This window comes from Sinocyclocheilus anshuiensis, unplaced genomic scaffold (genome assembly GCF_001515605.1).
Source record: "Sinocyclocheilus anshuiensis isolate Anshui unplaced genomic scaffold, SAMN03320099.WGS_v1.1 scaffold183, whole genome shotgun sequence".
In the NCBI taxonomy this organism is placed as follows: Eukaryota; Metazoa; Chordata; class Actinopteri; order Cypriniformes; family Cyprinidae; genus Sinocyclocheilus; species Sinocyclocheilus anshuiensis.
The window spans coordinates 2,329,778-2,352,777 of NW_015548309.1; the positions used below are offsets into that span (position 1 = coordinate 2,329,778).

The 23,000-nt window shown below is 35.9% G+C and overlaps 1 protein-coding gene and 1 long non-coding RNA gene across 5 annotated transcripts in view; one reads left to right on the forward strand and one right to left on the reverse strand.

Moving 5' to 3' along the window:
• Window positions 1-19,683, forward strand: part of LOC107656331 (transcription factor EC-like) — a 34,220-nt gene extending 14,537 nt beyond the window's left edge. For 2 of the 4 annotated variants that reach the window (XM_016444130.1, XM_016444133.1), the window contains exons 2-8: window positions 9,126-9,371; window positions 9,715-9,816; window positions 12,364-12,409; window positions 14,423-14,479; window positions 15,325-15,400; window positions 16,159-16,306; window positions 18,689-19,683. In XM_016444130.1, the coding sequence (XP_016299616.1) occupies window positions 9,126-9,371; window positions 9,715-9,816; window positions 12,364-12,409; window positions 14,423-14,479; window positions 15,325-15,400; window positions 16,159-16,306; window positions 18,689-19,147 (1,134 nt within the window). In that variant the 3' untranslated portion in view covers window positions 19,148-19,683. Of the gene's footprint in view, window positions 1-4,867; window positions 5,015-8,050; window positions 8,189-9,125; window positions 9,372-9,714; window positions 9,817-12,363; window positions 12,410-14,422; window positions 14,480-15,324; window positions 15,401-16,158; window positions 16,307-18,688 lie in introns of those variants that run through there. The other 2 variants (XM_016444132.1, XM_016444131.1) reach the window with 2 other exon arrangements.
• Window positions 19,684-22,108: 2,425 nt separating this feature from the next.
• LOC107656256 (uncharacterized) overlaps window positions 22,109-23,000 on the reverse strand; it is an 8,657-nt gene continuing 7,765 nt past the window's right edge. The window contains exon 3 of the long non-coding RNA XR_001630541.1: window positions 22,109-22,247. This is a non-coding gene — a long non-coding RNA (uncharacterized LOC107656256). The remainder of the gene's footprint in view (window positions 22,248-23,000) is intronic.

The following is a 23,000-nucleotide window of genomic DNA, read 5'->3' on the forward strand; positions in this document are numbered from 1 at the left end:
CCCTCAGTGTCTGGTCTACAGTGGCGGATAAGAAAACAGGTGAAAAAAATCTCATAGACTTGAACTGAAAAATACACAAATGTTCAAAGATTTGAGGTTGGTCAAATTTGAAGTCTCTTATGCTCACCAAGGCTGCATTTTATTTGATTAAAAATACAGTAAAAACAGTAATATTGTGAAAAATGAATACAATTTAAAATAAGTGTTTTCTATTTTAATATGCTATAAAATGTAATTTATTCCTGTGATAGAAAAGCTGAATTTTCAGCATCATTACTCCAGTCTTCAGTGTCACATGATTACATCATGGTCCAGCTCCAAACTATCCAGTTACAGTCAAAAAGTAAAACAAACTTACCAGTTTAAAAGACTAATTGTATACACTTTATTTTCTATCAAATTCAGTCTTCATGTCAAAATGGCTGAGCGGATTTCAAATTAGGTGCGCTGCCTGTACCTGTGCTCTTAAATTTAGACTAAACAAACTGACTGCAGAAGTTGATGATATGGAATGGAGATTTGATGAGCCTAATAAAATAAAATTATGAGATCATGTGTTCTAGCTTGTCTCACAAAAGTTTGGGTTTATAATGCTTTTGAAAGAAGCCTTTTATGAAAGAAGCGTTTTATAATCACCAAGGCCGTAAAAACATATTTTTTAATATTATTAAAATAACTTTTCTATTTTAATATTTTAAAATGCAATTTACTCCAGCCATTACTCCAGTCTTCAGTGCATGATTCTTCAGAAATCATTCAAATATGCTGATTTGCTGCTCAAGAAATATTATTATTACCAATGTTGTAAACAGTTGTGCTGCTTCATAGTGCTGGGCGGTATGACCAAAAATTTATATCACGGTATTTTTCAAAATTATACCGAGCTGATGGCAGGGGGCGGTGGATATTTGTGGCGGTCAATGTGGATATTGTGGATGAGTTCTTCTGTCATCACGTTCTATTAGTTCTACAGCTTCAGTTTCAGAACTTTCACACTTAGTAACACAGACAGCTGTTCCCTCACCACAGTGCAACAGTGAAAAGGGACCCCTTTCAAACAGTGTCGCGTTCCAAACGTTGTTTAAGCGACATACACCGGTGTTGCGGTATTTTAAAAATTAATATCATAACAAAAATAAACACCGGTATTCGGTATGAACCGGTATACCGCCCAGCACTACTGCTTCATATTTTTTGTGGAAACTGTGATACACTTTTCAGGATTTCACTTTGATTAATATAGAGTTCAGAAGAACAGCATTTCCTGTCACTTTTGCTCAATTTAATGCGTCCTTGATGAATAAACGTATTACTTTATTTACTTACTGACCCCAAACTTTTGAACAGTAGTGTACATTTATATAGTGTACGTTCATTAATGCTTATATTGCTTTCTGTCTGTTTGCCATGTTTGTGTACATCAGAAATGTCCTCAAGCATTCCTTACCCCCAGCTTCTCTCACTGTGATAAATCCTGAAATTAACTTACGATCTGTCTAACACTACTGTCCACAGCCAAAAAGTAACAGTGCAGGCAAATCCATTTAGGTGATTCAACCCAGTGATTAGCCCAAACCCAGATAAAGACGGCCTTTCAAAACCACAGCTTACCCATAAGCCCTTGCCCTGAGAGCGCTGGGTCCTTTTTGTGAGTCTGGCGTGTGGAGGGAAGTCATGTGATGCGGTTTGGTCATTTTGAGTTTTTAAGGGGATCAATGCAAAGCAGGGGGCCGAGTTAGAAAATCATGGGTTACGGTTAGACGTGTCCGAAAAGTGGTTCGACCCCCAATACTGAGGATGAATTTCCTAATGAAAGCAATTTATTGCTTGGATTCACTACAGCTACTTTTCAGAGCGTTATTTGAAGCGGATAGCTTGTATTCGAGTAGCGGGGATTGCGTTTTAGAGTCGCTGTTTGTATTGGGTCTTCAATTAAATCTGCCCGTGCACAGGGGGGTGGGTCTGAATGGGACGGGGTAGAGTGAATTCCTCTCAGGTGTGCCTGTGAACGGTTTGCCTTGTCGTCCCTGAAGGAGTAATTGATTTAGATCGAAAATCGCATTAGACGTAATCACATGTTCTGGGGGAACGAAATTTCTATTCATCCCTCTCTTAAATGCACAAACCTATTAGCAGCCTATGAAGCTGTTTGTATGACATTGTCAACGAGTAATATTTTAATCTTTTTCTGCCAAACGTTCCCCTACCAAGTATGTAGGGTCTTATAAAGATGCTTATAACAGAGCATTTTATTCAAAAGTGTGCCTGTAGACCATATAATGAATATTTGGACATGCAAGTCTTGATTAAAAATGTATGAATATCATTGCATTAACAAAATAACAAACCGACTGGCATTTATTTTAAGGAATATTAATAAAGAATACTAGCACAAGCATATCTTAAAATAAAAGAAAATACATAAAATAATAAAATAAAACAAATACTGTAAAATAACATTTCTATTACCATAAAAAACATTGCAATTTTAAATAAGTGTTTTCTATTTTAATATTTTTTAAAATGTAATTTATTCCTGTGATGCAAAGCGGAATTTTCAGCATCATTACTCCAGTCTTCAGTGTCACATGATCCTTCAGAAATCATTCTAATATACTGATTTAATGCTCAAGAAACATTTCTTGTCTCTGCTTGATATTTTTGTGAAAACCACAATACTTTTTTTTTCAAGATTCTTGGATTATTTAATAACAAAATAACAAACAAATAAAATGAAAAAAAAAAAAATCTTAATTTTAAGAGCGGCTTTAGTGCTTACATTTTGAGGTGACTGTATCCTCAAGGAAAGGATACAGTCATATCCTGAATTTCATCTTTCACATACTATATTTATTTTTGTTGATAAACTGGATTGCAGCACTGAGCTCAGGGAGGACAGTTTGGCACTCCTATCATACAGTTAAAATGAGTGTAATATTTAATTTATATATGAATCATTAAAGTCTTCTGGTTATTATGCATTCCTTTTCTACTTGGATAAAACAGCTCTCAGATGTGTGAGCTGGACTTTGAAGTCTTGTCTCAGAAGCGACCCAACTCTTACAGGAAGTAGCTCATGTTTTATACATACTGTATGTGGGACTAACAAAGGTGAGATTTCAAACCGGGCCCAGAGAAAAACATGGAAAAATGGCCAACCAGGACGTTCGGTAAAGAGTAAATATACAAACATATACAGAAACACTAACGCGCGCACACACACACACACAGGTTCAAAGGCACTCCATTACTAGAAACGTTCCTCAGCATTTCCTGTAACACAGGAAACAAGGCAACAGAAGGATGCTAATACACACGTCCTGTCTATTTAAGATCTCTGCAATGATTTCAACACCTTCCAAAGCATCTTCTTCTTGCTTTCAAGAAGAGTTCAGATGCCACAAACCATCTACAGCATTTGAGATATAGTTTTATAATGTACTTGATTTTTCTGATTAGTTTATATTTTTGAAGCACAAAAAGCATGAGTAAAAAATTGCAAGATCATATTGCTGTTGTGGCTTTATATTTTGCAATGTTACTTGATATCTCCCAGTTGCTACTTAATTTCTCCCAATTGCAACTTTATATATTCCAATTGTGACTTTAATTCTCACAATATGACTCCAGATTTCTCCCAATTGCGACATAATTTCTCAAAATATCAACCTTTTTTCTCCCATTGCGACTTTAAATCTTGTTTCTCCATATCTCAGTTGCTAATCAGTTTCTTAAAATTGCAACTTTAAATCTCACAATATGACTCCATATCTCACAAATCACAAATTTATTTCTCGTAATTATGACTTTATATTGCTTAAACCTGACTTCAAATCTCATAATACGATTCCATTTTTCACTATTGCAAATTTATATCTCACAACTGCTAATTAATTTCTCAAAATTGTAACGTTATATCTTCCAACTGCACCCTTTAATCTCATAATATGACTCCATATTTCACAACTACATATTTATATCTCACAACTGTGGCTTAATTTCTCATAATTGCACCTTTAAATCTCACAATATGACTCTGTTTCTAATTGCTAATTTCTCCAAAACTGCAACTGTATATCTTCCAATGACAAATTTAAATCTCACAATGTCACTTTATATCTCATAAATGTGACTTTTTTTATTTTTTACTTTGAGGCGGAAACAGGCTTCCAAAAATTCCTCATCTGCCTTGCCTAAAAAACACTGACACTGCTAAAAATGCGTTTGACTTTGTGGTTTAAACCAGCAGTAAGGCAGATTTGTAGTGTATGTACAGAGAAACACAAACATTACTGCAGATTGTGGGAAAAAATCCATGGTGCAATTTGAAAAAATTGCCCTGGAAGACGAAATTGAATGAAAAACAGTGCTTTACCAAAGCTTTGCTCAGTAATTTTAACCCAACAGGCTTCTGTAAGCAGCACTATGCACTTCTTTGGCCTTGAGTGTACTTAATGTTGTAGTGAACGTGTGTGCACTACACTATTTACGAGTGAACATGCAAGCAAGTGTGTCCACACTTGTGTTTCGTTTGATGAATTTTTATGCACATTGTGTGTGTGCTAAAGAGATAACCTCTCAGGGGAATGTGCTGAGTAAGGCTGTAACGATGGTCAGACAGGAAGCACCAAGAACAAAACGCTCAGAGTCTCTAGCACCTGAAATTGTGCCTCCGTCAGGCCTTTGGCTGACCACTAGAGCAGGAACGATCCCTTACAGAGGAAGCTGTAGAGCTGAGAAAGCTGATGTGTCATGCCTTCCTCTCCAGGCCAGTGTTTCTGCACACACAGCTCAGGAAAGCCACACACACGCTTAGTTATCCTTCTGCTTTCCCAGCTGGGTTGCATTCACAGTGGACTGAGTGATTCTAGCTCTTCTTGGGTTGCGGTTTAAGGGCAAGACTGCAGGCCGTTTGTGCATGTTGCTTACGTGATACCTGAAGGCCTTCTTGTGGACCATGAGCCGTTGCTGTGTGGTTAAAGTCATCTCTTTCACTGAGATGCAACTGCTGCCGGTATGTAGCTGCAAAAGAGAGAGAGAAACTGGGATGAGAGCTGCATGAGAGTTTAAGTTCAAATACTGTGTGTGTGTCTTTGAGTGTGATGTTAATGAAAAAAAAAAGATTGGAAATGGTTTTGAAACTTGCTTATTGTGGTTTAATAAGAATTTTTGTGAGTTTATGTTGAACTTTAGTTACTCTGAATCTGTGAAATTGTTTTTTTGGAGAGATTACTTCCTGTTGTTCAACTTGTAGAGTACAGTATGGCAATCAAGGCAATGGACTTGATTACCAGTGAATACACACATACCCCAAGTAACTTTTTTTTTTGTTTAATGCATAAATATAGTTATTTACTATATACATACATATATATGTGTGTATATATATATATATATATATATATATATGGGCTGGTTCCTTGGTTAAATGGACAAAGATAATAGAATCACGCATTTTTATGATTCTAGCAAAAATGTAAAATATTAATAAATATCTGTAATACTTTTGTAGAAGGTTATCTTGTGAATGACAAGTTTTAAAAAGCCTTATAGAATGACTACAAAAAGCACACTGGTTCCAAAACTGATGAAAAATTGAAATGAAATGAAATGAAAATGAAAACAAAATGTCTTTAAAATAATATAATAAAAAGTGTTATATTTCAATATGATGATAGAGCTATATAGAAAATTTATCTAAAAACATAAATATATAAAATAACAAGAAAGCTATATTTCTATCAAATTAATGATAATTGGTTTGATGGTTTGAAGTTTTGAGTGTGACTAAATTGTCCAAATATGTTTATTGCTCCTGTAACATACATCAAAACAGCAAGAAAACAGCATCAAATTATAAATTCACAATCTTAAACCTTTTCTTTTTTTGTAAGGAAATGGAACAATATTAGATGTGAATGTGATTCTGCTCTTTTAGTGAGTGTGTGTGTGCTTTACTTTCTCTTCCCCTCAGAAACTTTTGTGGTCTAACAGCATTGATGCTGAGGAGGAATATTCAGTATAGCACAACTGATTTCTTCAGAAACCAAACAAAACAAAAAAAGAACAGCTCTGATTCACATCTGTCAGAGTAAAGACATATCCTATAAGTTTATATTGCAAGGATTTAACTTATCTTTCCAACTTACTATAATACCTGACCTTTTAGCCATGAAAAGGTTTTGTCCATGATTGGTACAGCCGGTAAAAATCATTCCCCTCCCCTGTTTCAAAACGCAGATTTTTCTGAAGTGAAACCAGAACTTGACTAATCCTGAAACAAAATTAAGCAACATCAGCACAATAGACTATACCTCGCCATTCAAGACACACTTACAGGTTTCTAAGCAAGATGCACATTTATAGTCCAAATTAAGGTAAATCGTTTTTTATTTATATATTCATTTAAAATTGATTTGTGTTCATCTGCAACTGTGAAGAAATTGTTTGTTAGTTTTTTGTACTTCAATACTGTCATTGCTTTTTGTGCCTTATAATATTAAATAACATAATATAAAATACATTTATTAATTTAATATATTGCTATTATGTGCCATTCTTATCTAAATGGGCATCATATATTTTTGTAATACACACACACACACACAGTTCTTTGAATGAATACACTTTACTGTTGTAGACAATATAAAAATTATATGATAGATACAAAATAGAAAATTACCAAAAGTGGATAAAAATAAGTGTATGAACTTAGAATCTAGCTAATTTTATTTACACTAGGGGGTGCCGGAAAGCCTACCCTGAAAACTGTATTAATGTTAATGTTAGATCAGCTCATAATCTGCATGCTGAATGTTTAGTAAATGAACCTTCTAGAGTGTCTGATATTGGTTTAAATATGGCGTCTAATGCATCTTCACTCATAGAGCTTCCATTGTCTACACTGCATTTGTGATCAAAATCACTTCAACTTCAATCACATTACAGGCTGTAATTAGTTAACAGTCATATATCCTGCGTTCACAACTGAAAGGGGAGATGTGAGTCAAGGACGTGGCCCTCTAACACAACCAGCAGTGGGCAGGAGAACCCTTCCCTTCCCCACTGCAGAGATGAGCCCTCAGACACACAATGGCTTCTTTCACCTTTGCCTGGGATAAGAGAGAAGTTACACTCTTAGGTCTTTTTTGAAGCCAAATCCAGTGTGCGTAATGAAAAGAGCTTTGCAATGGCTGATAAACAGAGACAGACCTCCGCTGAACTGTTGAATACGCAGTCAGAAGGGCATAGAAGATCCGATTTGGTCCTTGGATTCATCCTTCAAGGGCTTAAATAACTATTTCAGTGCGTATGGGATAATATTTTCCATTTAAGATTTCCACTGAAGAGCGATTACTACAGTCTGCAGTCCAACAAATGTTTTCTGATTCAACGAGCATGAGTAATAAATGCCTCTTTTGTTTGAGCAAACAGCCGTTTTGATCAAATTAAACAACTTTTGTTCACACAATTGAGTGTTTTTTGGTCAGCGGTCAGTAAAAGTTCCTTTTTGGATTTTTCCGAAAATACTTCGAGCGCCATAAAAGTAACTCAACAGTTGTGCTTTTGTGAGCGTAGACAACATAATAATGACTACTAGAGGTCGCCTCCGTCACCCTGAATGAATGATTCCCTCCTATATTTAGCTTTACGATATCTTATAGACTAAAATTAGAGGAGCGACCGGGTTCACGACAGTTATTTTTTGAGAACAGATACAAGACAATGTTGTCTAATGAGTCTGATCCAGAGATGGGCCCCTGGGTCATTTGTAAACCGCACAGAACAAGTAGTATTTGTCTCGGACCCCCTGAAGCAGAAGTGGCAGAAGGGGGAAGTCTGGGATTGGCCGCTTCACGCAAACAGAACTGGGCGGTCCCAGCGAATGAGCGATATAGGCGAAAGACCTCGGCCCTGTGGTGATCAAACCTGTAAGATCAGTAATCTCTCCGCTTGAGGTGATTACTACGACCTGCAATAAATAGGAAAGGCCTGGCCTTAGTACTAATTAGGTCACTGAGATCCTCCTGCTTGCTTATAAAGACCGCACAGGAACAAGAGGGGACAGTCACTCGGTTTCCTCTCCACAGCTTGGGATCCTACCTTAGTGGACGTACAGGGATTGAGAATGCCACATTTAACTGACTGTAGTTTCTACAAGATGAGAGACGGAGCTCGAGTTTCCAGCGTAAGGACTTGCTATGTTCTGCTTTGACTTGCGCAAGACGAGAGCCATTTGGTGCTTGGTTTAAGGGTAGTTCACCCAGAAATTAAAGTGCTGTCATTATTTACTCACCTTCATGTCATTCCAAATGTCATGTAGGATTTTCGTGCAGGACACAAAAGAAGACATTTTGAAGATTTTCGGTTCATATAATGGAACTCAATGGGGTCTAAAAACAACATTGGTGCCCATTGACTTTCATTGCATAGACAAAAAAAGTATTCTTCTTTTGTGTTCCACAGTCCTACAGGACAACATGAGGGTGAGTAAACAATGATTTTTAAGTCAACTGTCCTGCGTATTGTTTTTTTTTTTGCCTGATGTTGGATTATACTGGTTAAAGGGATAATACAACCAAAAATGACAATTCTGGCATCATTTACTCACCTTAAGTTGTTCCGAACCTGTATGAGTTTCTTTCAACTGTGTAACAACTGTGTAATATTTTTTAGAATGTTGGTAACCAAACAGTTGACGGTAGCCATTGCCAAAAAAAAAAAATACTATGGAAGTCAATGGTTACCATCAACTGTTTGGTTACCAAAATTCTTCAAAGTGTGTTCAGCAGCAGAAAGAAACTCATACAGGTTTGGAACAACTTGAGGATGAGTAAATGATGACAGAAATTTCATTTTTGGTGGTGAAATATCCCTTTAATTCACTTTTAGGGATGTTTTAAGCAGGTAAATGGTGTGATGTGCTTAAAATGAAATGTTGGGCTTGGTATATACTTAAATAAGTGCACATTTGACACAATGCCGTTTTCTTGCTGGTTTTGGTTGCACAGATGCCTAATGTTGGGAAAAAAGGTGATATGAAAAACACTCAAGTGTAAAGACAATTTATAGACAAATAAGACTTACATTAGCTAAAAATGCCATTTTTTCTCTTCTTTTTGAAGGTTCAGAATCACCTGGAGAACTCCAAGTACCACCTCCACCAGACTCAGGCCCAGCAGGTCAAGCAATACCTAACTTTGGGCAGCAAACTTGCTAGCCAGGCCCACTCGGTCTGCCATCCTCACCTGGGCCAGGCCCTGGGATCGGTGCCAGTCATGCGCAATGGACACATGCCGCCCGTGAGCGACAGCAGCACGCCAGGAAGCCCTGTCACCCTGCTCACGCTGGCCAACAATCACGACAGCGAGGTGAGTACTTCCTGTGATCTCATCTACCTGTGTCACAGTCTGTGTGTGTGTTTACTCATCAATAACTTCAAACATTCAGCTCTGATCACGTTGACATTGAAAGGGTGGGTCAGCTGCTCTGATAAGAGGTGCTTCATCCTCACAGTCGTCTTTCTGAGATGATCCGCTATTGGATTAATGGCCCGGTTTTATTCACACGTCTCTCATTTTACTCTGCATTGACACAATGACTGTTGACTGTGAAAATGAAACTCAAAACAAGCAAACAAACATCTCAGATTGACAAATTCAACCACTGCTGACGGAGGACAAAGAGTGTGCTATAATCACTGTTTTCTTTTAGTTTCCAATGGATGTAGTTATTGATGATCTTATTAGCCTTGAAACCGGGTTCAAAGATGGGGGTTTGGATTGTATGGAGCCAGGCATCATAATGCAAAATAATGTAAGTATAAGCCAAGTTCATCTCTTCACTGTGTTGAACTGTTATTAATAATGACCTGTGTATTGGGGTGTAAAAAGTACAGTGAAAATTATAATTATTTTTCTGTTAATTAAAATTAGTCAAAATTTTACTGAACTAAAAGTCAAAATATCAAGTAAAAATCATACAATATATATATATAAAGTGTAAAATACATATTGTGAGTTATTAACTCGAAGCAGAACATTAAGTTACATAATAAGTTACATTTAATTCTAGAATATTAATATTAATTCTAGAATATGAAGTTCTATATTATTACAAATAATGAATATTTTATCGCTAAAATAATTTTAGTCATGATGACCACTGAAATATGTACTTTGTATGAAATCATAAAAGTATAATTTTTAGAATATTTGTAGAATATCGATAACTATTAAATAATTATCAACATCAATAGTGATATTAAATACTATATTATGTCATTATGTAATTTTAATATATTTAAAAACATTTATAGTGTTAGAAAAACTACAACTAAATAGCTTTTTAAAGCATCATATAAAGCTTCAGTAAAGTGTTAACATGTAATAAAATGAAAATGACTAAATCAAGTACATTTAAGTACATAAAATGCCCACATAATTAGATGAATAAAACATATCTGAATCCTAAATATAAGCTACATTCGTATAAAATGAATTAAACACATTAATAACACAAACATGTGCCAGACTTTGGTATGCTTGTGAAAAGGGGTTTGTCTTTGCGTGAGGTCACACCGAATCCAGCTGAGAGTCAAAGGGGAACGGACTTAAATCTCAGGCTTCAAACAGTGGAACAATACAGATTAGTCTGGTAATGATGTCGGCATGCAGAGAGGTATGTCTTAGAAGAGCCTGGCTATGTTAATGAGTGATTACTCTTCCAAAACAAGAGAAAATAACTAAATGCATGTTCTGCTGAGGAATTGCAATTCAGCTAGAGCCAATGAAAAGCCTTACGTAAGCATGTGGGCACACAAGTGGCCCAAGTATGTGTGAGACCAGCATGAAATTGTTAAGGTCATACTGACGTCTGTAGATGGACAAAGCATCACTTGAGTCGTGATTACAGCAACACCTGAACTCACTGGAGAGGTATGTGATTCTATTGAAAACAATAAAGAGCATGATGGGAACGAATAAGGCGAGGAAGTCGAGAGAGAGAGAGAGAGAGAGAGAGAGAGAGAGAAAGAGCGAACGAGAGTTTTGTATCTGAGTAAGCAGTCAAGCATCGGATTGAGCTAATATCTTCTCTCCCAGTGGACTTGTTCAGAAATTATACCATGCTTAAACGGATCAATTCGCTCTAATTAGTCATACAGCACGACGCATCAAGCCGCTTCCCCGTGTCAACATATCTGCTAACATGATGGGAATGGATTGAAGCGATTACGACGCGAACAGTCAAGGGGCCGTGGCAATCTTTCATGTTGATAAGCGAGCTCTTTCCCCTCACTGAGATAATGGAGAGCGTGTACGAGCGGAGGAAACACTATAACGCCTGCCGCCTCTGTCTTCCTGTAACGCTCTGACCTCCTCTTTAATCCTGTACACTTCGTTTTTTCATCCATAACGCTGACAGAAATTGGCTTTCCACAGCTCTGGCTTTCGTGGGATTGGTAGTCAGGGGAGAAAAAAGAAAAATACATTTCAATTCTATTCAATTCAGTCTTATTATAGTTAACTAAAACTAATAATAATAATAATAATAACTTAATCTAAAACTTTAAAATGAAAAAGAAAAGTAAAAATAATAAACTAATTCAAAATATTAATAAAAACTATAATAGTATCTCGATACTAAAATTACACATTCATTATTTAGGCCAAAAAATTAAAAAATCCCTTGCTCCGCGGCGCCCTCTTTTGTCTCTTTAAGCACTGCATCTTTTTGCTGATTTTCTCCGCTCATTTAAAGCTCATACTGAATCTGCACAAAAATAGTATGGAAACTATTTTTTACTCAGACATTGCTAGTAAATGTCACAACTACAAAGAAACTGCATTGAGTTAGACGTGAAATTTTGAAGTAGAAAAACTGAAAGAGTGCTCTCTAGTAAAATGTACTCCAATAATCTTTGTTTTATTTACACCTTTGAATAATATTTAATGACAGTGTGCACATATAAGCTCTGCATATATCCAGAATGTAAACACTCTTCATTCATAACATCCTACACATCCTTGTTTTATGTTTTACATTTGATTATGCTTTCATTTGGAAAAATAAAGCACTTCCAGCTGAATTCAACACATTTTAATTCTCAAAATCAGTGTAAAATAAGTTGTCAAAATCAAGAGACTCGAACTAAGCCTGTTTAACAGATAGTGTTTGATGTTTTAGGTATTTATTCTTAATATACAGAAAGTCTTGGTTAAAAATCATGCATGTAACATAAAACACCAAAAATATTACATGTGGCGCAATAAAAGATCACATACACTCAGAAGAACTACACATGATGAACATTTAATGTCTGTGTGTAAATCTAGACTTACTTTCTCTCTCTTTCCTCTGAAGGTTTCCCTGAACAACAGCATGCTGGAGGTGTACGGCGTTGATCAAGGTATGACTGCCCCTCACGGTGGACTGACACCCTCACTGCCCACAAAGCTCTCAGTTAAAATGGAAGTCACAGGTATGGAGCACAGAAGGACACAGACACCTGTCCGAGCAGGACCTGTGCTGTTAGCAAAGGCATTTCAGAAAGAAACATGCCGTTTAGTTACACATTAAAGAGAAATAATTTAAGGGCATCTACACCACAAAGATGTGACTGCAGTTTTGAGACAATTAATTTTCTGTTGCTCATCTTGTGACAGCATTGACAAGGTCATAAGTTTAAGTCCACAAAAATAAAATCAAATAAAAAAAATGTATATCTTGGGATTTAAACTTATCACCTTGTCTCTGTTAGCACCATATTTTACTTATTTTTATAATATATATATATATATATATATATATTATATAATATGTACTGACAAAAACTATTTAAAGTGCAGACTTACTGTCCTATCGTACACCTTATAAATGACATTTTTGGAAAAATAAACCATAATCATAACTAAAATATTTGCAAAATATCAATAATTAAAAATCAATGAGCAATAATATATTATATATTTGTAAAATATTTATAAGAGTATTATAAAAACTATATTGTATTGTATTATTGTATAACTGTATTATAAAAATGATAAATAGCATTTTAGTACTTATTTTACAAGATGAATTAGCTGTCTCAAAACGGTAGTGTGCATTTACATTTACGTTTATGCATTTGGAATACTTTATTTTTTCCTTTCTTATTTCAAATGAATAATATTTTTAATATTATTATTTTTCAATTATATGTTATAATATTATGATAAATGTTTTCAAATGTAGCACTACTACTACAACTAAATATGTTCCTCGGTTACACTTTAGTCATGGTATAATTTCATGAAACATAATTATCATAGTCAATAGTATAATAGTCGATATGAAAATATGATTAAAAATGCCAAATGCATACATGTAAATGTAATTTACACAAATATAATAGCTTTTAAAGGTTTATGTAGGCAAGACTATTAAAAATGTAGCAACATTATATGGTCTTCCATTCTGGAAATTTAGGAACATATTTATTATAAATAAATAAATAAAATTCAAGGGCATACTGTAAATAGATCTAGCGAAGCAAACCCAGACGGGCTCATTCCACATGTGTTATCCCATAAGGCCCGGGCTTTGAAAGCTAAACACAAGCCTGTATGTTTCATGTTATTGTCCAGCTGTCTTATTTTAAGAGTCAGCACGCTCCGTGTTTAGCTCACCATTGTGTTGCTCTCATTCTTCATTATCAATGCTTCAATGAGAGGAATATGGTAGTATGTATTCTTAGCATGATAGACATGGCATAAATGCCTCCTTTGTGGGTGCCTTTTTTTCTTATGAATGTCATGCATCAAGTAAAGCTAATTGATTCAGGAAATAGAAAGGATGCCTGCCAGACCTCTTCACTCCGGCAGGAAAATAAGTGCATTACTGTCTTTTTCACATAAGCGTGCTGCACGGCGCTCTTGTTTGGTTACGCGCGGCTCAAATGACCTTATTGAATCAGCAGAAATGAATTGAGAAATCCAATCACTGCTCCCAGTTATATAATTTGGAAGAATGTGAATGTGAATATGAATGCAGAAGCATTTGGCCTCCCTCCTCCTCACCCGCTCCAGGATGTCAGCCGATTGGTTAAGCGTAAGGTCAGGAAGGATTAAAAGAAGATACACAGCTTTTCTACATTAAGACAGAGATCTGGTGTTGACGAGTCTGGGGTGAATGAAAACAGCTTATTCACACACAAAAAGAGGGCTTGTATTGATTGCATGGCTGCATGTGATGGGTTAACAGAGGTTAGTGTTGTTTTGTGAGTGTTAGGCAGGGGTCAGGAATCTTGAGGAAGTTGCTCAAACTAATGACATTTTTAATCTGGCAGCTTTCTAAAGAATGTGTCAACTAAATGTTCACATTACCTTTGGATATACATTTATTAGTTTCTGCAATAACATTCCCATCTTTTCTGCTCTTACAGAACACGACACCAGAGTCCTGGCCAAAGAAAGACAGAAAAAAGACAACCACAATCAAAGTAAGGGGTCTTTACATTGAAAAAATGGTTATTTAACCCTTATGTTCTGTTTAGAGGCCCTGTAAATGCTTCCAAAAGTACTTCAAATTAGTTAAAGGGATACTTCACTCAAAAATGAAAATTCTGTCATCATTTACTCACCCTCGTGTCATTCCAAACCTGTATGAGTTTCTATCTTTTGTTGAACATAAAAAAAGTATTATGAAGAATGTTGGTAACCGAACAGTTGACGGTAGCCATTGATTTCCATATTACTTTTTCCATACCATGGAAGTCAGTGGCTACCGTCAACTGTTCGGTTACCAACATTCTTCAAAATATCTACTTTTTAGTTAATGATGATAGAATTGTCATTTTTGGGGTGAACTGTCCCTTTAAGTACAAGGTTGATACTTTTCCTAAATTTCCAAGAAACTATTGTTAACAAAAATGAACAAAGACTGTCTATTTTGATTATTTTATTGTTTTTTTTTTGTGTGGTGTGCTTTAATGGTGCTCAAAATTACTCCAAAATGAAGCAAAGTTGCACATTTCTGAAAAATGCTTGGTTGCTTTGTGATACAATAAATATTCAATAACATTTGTCAAATGGATCCTGACTAGGTCAGAGAAAATATTCTTTAATATTCTGAGGAGAATAAGGTTAACGTTATTTTATTTGTATTTATTTTTAACGACATTCTCAACAAAATATGAGGGTTATATATTTAATTAAATTATTTATATTTTATAATACACCATTCATACTTTAATTGAATAAAGCATGAATTTTTTATTATTCATTTATATTTAATATTAATATTAGGTTTGTGGTGTAAGACATACTTTGTTCTCTCAATTGCCAGTTGAAAGACGACGGCGATACAACATCAACTACAGGATCAAGGAACTCGGAACGCTGATACCGAAGTCAAGTGACCCGTAAGTCAAAATCAAACTCTAAAAGTCTGAGAAAAGAACAAAAAAAAAAAAAACAATCACTTCAGAGATAGACTCATGAATACAGGGCAAAATGACATTGAAGTAGAGAGAAAATGACAGCACAGTGCTCATTTCTCAAAGAAATACTTACAGAGCGAACAGACCCCATCTGAATGATGAAAATGAGGTTCAAGGCAAAGTATAGAGCATTTGAACTAAAGTTTAAGCACAACTGAACCCAGAGATGAAGTACAGTGCAGACATGAGGTCCATTGCCCCGGCTTAATTGAACTTTTTATCGAATTTAAATGGAAGACTAGTGCTGTCACCTTGCCATTAACACAAGATAAAGGAGATTATTAGCTGCGATCAGGCCAACATCTTATTCCAAAGAAAGAGACAATTTCACGACACTTTCCTCCTTTTAAAAAGTAATGGTATCGGGAATGACTGCACTTTACTTCGGCTTCCGAAGTCCAATTTTTTTCTACCTCTTCCGACACCTATTTTTGCTCAGGGATTAATTTTACCGTACAAGGAGCCGTAGAATGGTCTTTCTGCAGACGTACTTAACTATTCCATTAAAATTCCCATTCAAAGGCAAGGTAATGTCCGAGAATGAATAATTGGCCATGTAAATCACAGTTTCTTAGTCCTGGGAAAAAAGGAGACCCTTGTGAGGCTTTTCTCTGTGTATGAAAGTTCTGCTGATGCAAAGGTGGTGTTGAGAAAGGTTATCCTTTACGTTTCTCTGGCAGTGATATGCGCTGGAACAAAGGGACGATCCTCAAGGCCTCGGTGGAATACATTAAGTGGCTGCAGAAAGAGCAGCAGCACGCTCGTGATCTCGGGAGCCGACAGAAGAAACTTGAACAGGCCAACAGAAGACTCCTGCTACGAATCCAGGTAAAGAGACAAAAAGAACAAGAGAACGAGGGGAATATGGCCATGAGAGAGAGTGCCAATGAGATGTAGACATGAGAGACGGCAAGAAAAAGATGGTTGTAGGAGTGAGCAACAAGGAAGAACACTAAAGAGAGGGATGCAACACAAAACAGAGGAATGAAGTGCTGAAAAAAGACTAGCTTCCATTTTTTTTAAAAAAGTAGAACATAATATCTTTCTAAACTAACAGATGAAAAATGGAGCATTTATCTGAAACAAGAACATCTAAATTGGGCTGACATATTTGAATTAATCTTAATTTTATAATAAACACACTGAAAAAAAAAATATATATATATAACTGAGTCAAAAACAGTGACAGAAATAGCAGCATTTAACTAAATATTTCCCGGCAAAAATAAATTGGCGAGTCGTTTATTTAATCAGTGAATCATTTAATTTTCGTCAACTAAAATTTGTTTCCATTTTAATTAGAGCAAAATTGAATAAAATGAAGAAATGTTGGCCAATTTAGGAATATTTTTGCCAAAAAAAAAACCTTGTAATGGTTGAAGCTCAAGGTCAAAAGTTCAGATATTATAAATGTATAAAATATGTAAAATACTTGGTTTTCTTTTTCGTTTTAAAGATATAAATGTTATTTTGACCAACTAAAATTAGATGCCATTTTAGTCCAGGTACAACTGTTGTTTATTTGATCAGTGAATCATTTAATCACATATATCATGTAAACAAAGTGATTCTTTATAATGAATTGGGCTTCCCACCATTAAATAAGAGCATTTAGGAGGCCATGTTTAATTATTGCCTAAACTTGCTCTGCAAAATGTTTGGACATGGTAAAATGCGGTGAAAATAGAGATTTAGTGTTAGGTTTTGATACTCTTTGTAAATGTAGCTTGTCGCTGGAAAAAAGCTGTTTTAAAACAGCCAAATGACTGCCACTCTATTGACAAACATAGTTTATTTAGTAGTATCAATACAATAGCAGCTCAAACCTGGCCTCAAATATACTTTATAACTGCAACTAGTGGTTTTAACTGGTCGCTTGATCACCATCTAAACCAGCTTAGCTTGAAAACAAAGGTACAAAAACAGCTCCCCATGTGCCTGACAGCTGAGCGGCCTGGACTGCTCCTACTGATGTTTGTAACCGCCTTTCCGGCCCGCTTTGAAACATGGCGAGCTGAGGTAATTACCTGATTAATAAATAGCAGCTACAGCTTCGTCAGGAGCGGAATGGGCCTGGAATTAGATTATGAGGGCTAATAACTTTGAAGAGCTGGGCTCCTCGTCTGAATTTATGCATTACATTTTCACGGTATTGACATATTCGCAGACTGCGCGCGAGTCTTCTTCACACATGTGAAGACATCGCAATTAGCCCTCAAAGTAATTACCCTGAGGCTCCCTATCCAAAAGCTAATGCTAATAATGCCTCAATTGAGTGTATGAAGATACCCACGTTAAGAGGCAATGCAATAGCTCATTTAAACTGTCTCTGCTACAGATAATGTATGGGAGTAATGAAAAGAGGAAAATATGAGGCCATAGCTGTTAGTGTAGACACATTTGCAAAAGTTATTTTCGTCAACTAATATTAGTTGCCATTTAAATCAGAGTAAAAAACACAAAAATGAATACATTTTGGCCAATTTAAGAATATTTTTACCAAAAAAAAATATGATGGTTTATCTTAAGGCCAAAATGCCAGATACTGTATTTCTAAATGTATAAACTACGTAAAATATTTGGATTAATTTAGTTTTTTTTTTATATGTAAATGTTGTTTTCATCAACTAATATTAGTTGCCATTTAAATCAGCGTAAAATACACTAAGATGAATACATTTTGGCCAATTTAAGAATATTTTTACCAAAAAATATGATAGTTGCAGCTTAAGCCCAAAACGTCATATTATAAATGTATAAAATATGTAAAAAAATTATTTCTAAAGATGTAAATGTTATTTTCACCAGCTAAAATTAGATGCCAAGTAAAACCGACTACAATGAATAAATATGATGTTGAAATGTTGAGCATTTAAGAATACTTTTGCCAAAAACCTTCACAATGGAGGCAGCTTAAGCCCAAAGGTGTGGGTAAGTTAATAATTATGCGTCACACACTGCTTAGCTGCCCTGTTTTAATGGGAAGCCCTGCTGGCTGGACATTACCTCAGAATATAGCATTGTGATGCATGAGTTTTTGAAGTCGAATGCATCCCTTCATGTGTTTATGACACATAAACTCCCTATTGGGGCTGATGAAGGCCTAGAGCAAAAGAAGAAGAAGGGAAGAGACCAAATTAGAGTGTACTCTATTATTTTTATGGCCAGTTCATCTTTAACCCACCTGCCTGTGTGTGTTATAATTGGCAGGAATTGGAAATCCAGGCTCGCGCTCATGGTTTGCCCAGTATGGCTGCTTCTATGGGAGCCGCTGAACTTTCATCACACCTCCTAAAGCAACAACAGCTGGTCACACCGGCCCCTCCGAGCACCCAGGCCCCGCCGCAGCCAGGCCAGCCACCCGTCTACCCTCAGGAGGACATGAGCAACCCAGAATACACTCAGCGGGCACCCTTACCAGCAGCCATGGTTGCGGGGAACGGCGGAGAACAGACCGACGGCTCCAACACCTTCTCCGATCCTCTCTCCCACTTCACTGACTTCTTCTGCAGCACCTTGAAAGAAGAGCACCGGCTGGACGAGATCTTGATGGACGACCCTCTCTCGCCCTTCAGGACCGACCCGCTCCTCTCTGCCGGATCACCCACCGCGTCCAAAGGGAGCAGCTGTAGGAGCAGCTTCAGCTCAGAGGAAGCAGACGAGCTCTGACCGTCCGGACGCTGACCTGTAACACTGTGTAACTGACCTCCCAGTTCCGTTGGATTACAAAGACGACGAGAATCTTACTCCAGTGTTGAGTCAGACACATTAAAAAAGGGAGATTGACTGATTGATCTACTGACATTGACCTAAAAGACTGTCTATACAGCAATAACACTGGTTACGTATGATCACTGGATCACCAACTGTATATTTCTGAAACTTAATGGCATTGTTGAGACGGACCAGTTTAGAGAGAGATATTTTTGTGCCTTATCCAAAGCAGGCTAACTTTATTACCACTGAGACCAGAAGCAATGCAGACGTACGAAAAAACCCTAACGCATCTTCTATATTTCATACATAATGTATTTTTCCAGAAACATACTGTTCATGTATTTATGTTTTAATCCCTGTATTCTTAAACATTTCTTAATCTAACTTGTTACTTTTGATATATAACTCTAGGGGTGTGGGTTAAAACACAATAAACCCCTTTTTGATAAACTGAACACATTGTCTCACATTTCATTCATATCCAAAGTTTCAGTCGAGGTCCTAACTGTATAAAGCCTATTGTATTATATTTGATATGCAAATCTCTAAAGCCTCAAAATGATCAAAATAATCAACTTTACTAAAAAAAAACAAAACTTTTGCACTACATGCCTTTTGTCATCTGATTGATAGTTTATACTTTTTTAGCAAATAAAAGGTCTTAATATAATTCTAAAAACATCCCCCTTCAGGTCACGGTGCACGTGTCTTTTTGCCGATATTTGTGAAGTAAACGCAACTTTTATATTAGTATCATCATTAATCATCATTATATTGCACTGCATTATATGGTTTGCCCCCACAATAAAAACTACAGAGCTTTGATCATAAAACTAAGCATTTAAATATCATCTTAAGACATTTTTATGCAAATTGCACCAAATTGCACATTTTACTCCGTTTGGGCCTCTGAATAAAATTCAAGTTGTATTCCTTCTTGAGTATCTCTATAATCATACTATATGAGCCATTATTATATTCCAGATTCTCAAAACATTACGAAAAATACAATTCCTAACTTGAAATGAAAAATAATTTTGTTTACTCACCCACATGTAGTTCCAAATGCCTGAAAAACACAAACACACACACACACACACATAAAGACATTTTGAAGAATGTTGGTAACTAAACCGTTATGCTGACCAAAAAACGAACACACAGACATTTATTTCTTAACGCGTTTACATTTTTTATTTTTATTTTTATCTGGCCCCAGATAGTGGACCCCTAACAAGTGATGATGACACTGATGATAGCCGAGCCTGTCTGAAGTACCGCCCACTGGGAGACTCCTGACCACTGATGAGGATGACTCTCAAACAACCACTAATTATCCGCTAACAGTCTTCTGAACAACTACTAACACAAAACCCATTCACAGCAGAAGTTTACCACAGAACAGTCATGATCAAAATCACACGAGACTCTGAATCCCAAACGAGTTGAGTTCTACTGCATATACAAACACTAACGATCATAAATAGTTAGCAACAACATGTAACAGCAGCTCCGAGTCTCTTATGAGTCAAGTTGATTTAAAGTTTTATTTTGGACTTGCCCAGAATAGGCAGCCTTCTAAAGAAACATTTCATTAGCAGATATTATTCAACCAGAATCGAAAATGAAATAACACATTAATAATACAACAAACACTAGCATGCTGAAAAAACATGTCAATGCATTTCGGCAGATAGCCCGTGTTCATCAAAGCCAGGCTAAATTAATGTTTGAGAATGTTATTATCTTATATGTTTCTCTGTAATGAAATCGAAAAAGCTTCGACTTGCATCTCTGCCGCAGACGGAAAATAAAATTGAACTGCCACATCATCAAGCTCTGATACTCCAACTACAAAGTGCTGAGTGATGTTTACGCTTAATTGGCCAGAGCAATTACCCAAAGTAAATAAGGATTTTCATTAAATTACAAACATGGACGAGGCCTCATGGAAATCATTTTCATAAGCGCAATTTCCTATTTTCTTTTTCTCAGCCACTTCCAAATCATTTTCGCTCTGCAAATATAGTCCTTTGATTTATTTCAATATGGATAAAGAACTGAAAAAGTAAATATTATGTTCAATGCAAAAAAGCAATCATACTATATGCTAGAACGGTCCGCAAGATTAGAAATCGACATTTTTTTGTAGTCAGATGACAAGGTATACTGAAAAATATTTGGTGTAGGATTTACTTTTTTATCACTCAGAAATTGTTAGCAAATTCATCAAATAATTACAAAGAAACCACAAGTAACATTGAATTACACATGAAATAGTATTTTCATTTAAAATGTACTCCCAATAACCTGTTTGATTTATAACTTTGAGTGTATTTTTTTACATTTTTCTGAAGATAATCTGTATAAAACATGCATATGCAAAACTCAAACATAACGCTATGGGCTACAGTGTTTTTTTTTTTATATCGCTACATTGTTTGTACTGGTCCAGATCAAAAGAGTCCACGTTCAATTCTCTGATGTTCAATTCTCAAGTCTTTAGTTACAACTCTAGTCCATCCCTCAATGCAACTCTATAGGATTTTTTCACCGGTTAAATGGTCTCAGTTACACGCTCCAAAAATCATTAAATATTTAGGGTAGGGGGTTTGTTCGAATCCCACCAGTAATAATTATAGATTTTTTTGTTTTGTTTTAAATACATGCAAACAGACTCAATACTATAACATAAAAAAACCTATCATCATACATATTAAAAATGCACTTATATTAGACACACAAATAGCAATGTTTTTTATGCAGCAGAAACTATACTAGACTAAATCCTCTATTTTCAATCATCTTCAGCCATTGGTCAATTGATTTTAATTTCTTAGAAAAACTGCAACTGACATGGGACATCAATGTAGAATCCCAGAAAACGTAGCCTTGTTGTTACTGTACCTGAATTTGCTGCCGCTGTCCTGTGTGTCACCAGCAGATGGTGGTAATAGACTGGGATGCTCATGTGTGCCAAACAGTCTGATCTCACACAGGATGACAATATGACAAAACACCCTCTGGACTGTGCCTTTTGCTATCTGTGAATCTTGGAAACAAAAGAAAATGGGAGATATTAGGGGGGGAAAATACAAAACCAACAACAACATTTGTTACTTGAAATAAAACAAACATTAACTGAAATAAATATACAAAAACTTATTTTATATCAGCTAGTTGCCAAGGCATTTCTAATTTTCATTAAGTTCCATCAGCTTGTACTAAAATAAATAAGAATGAAATAAAAATGAATACAAATAACATAATATAGAAAATATAAAAATAACAAATTCAAAATATTAAGAAAAAACTGTAATTGTTTCTTTACTTAAAGGGGTCATAGGATACCCATTTTCCACAAGTTGATATGATTCTTTAGGGTCTTAATGAAACATCTGTAACATAGTTTGGTTAAAATTTCTCAATGGTACTGTAAAAAACACCTTTTCTACCCTGTCAAAAACAGCATGCAGATTTGTAGCATTTTCCTTTAAATGTTAATGAGCTCTGCTGACCCCGCCCCTCTCTTCCTATGCCGCTCTCAGAGAGACTGTTTACTTTAGCCGCATTCATCGTGAAACTTGCTAATTAGCACATTATTAGGAAAGGCGATTTGCAAAGATTCGTTAAAAAAACCTTACACTCACTTCTTCTGTAGGTGAAGCTGGATCATGAATGATTCGCGCGAACATAGACGCATTTATGTAGACCGGGGGCGCATTCCCTTCAAAAACAAACATAATCCACTGCGTCTTCAGCGGCTCAGATGTCGGGAGTAAATGACGACTGCTATGTTCATTAT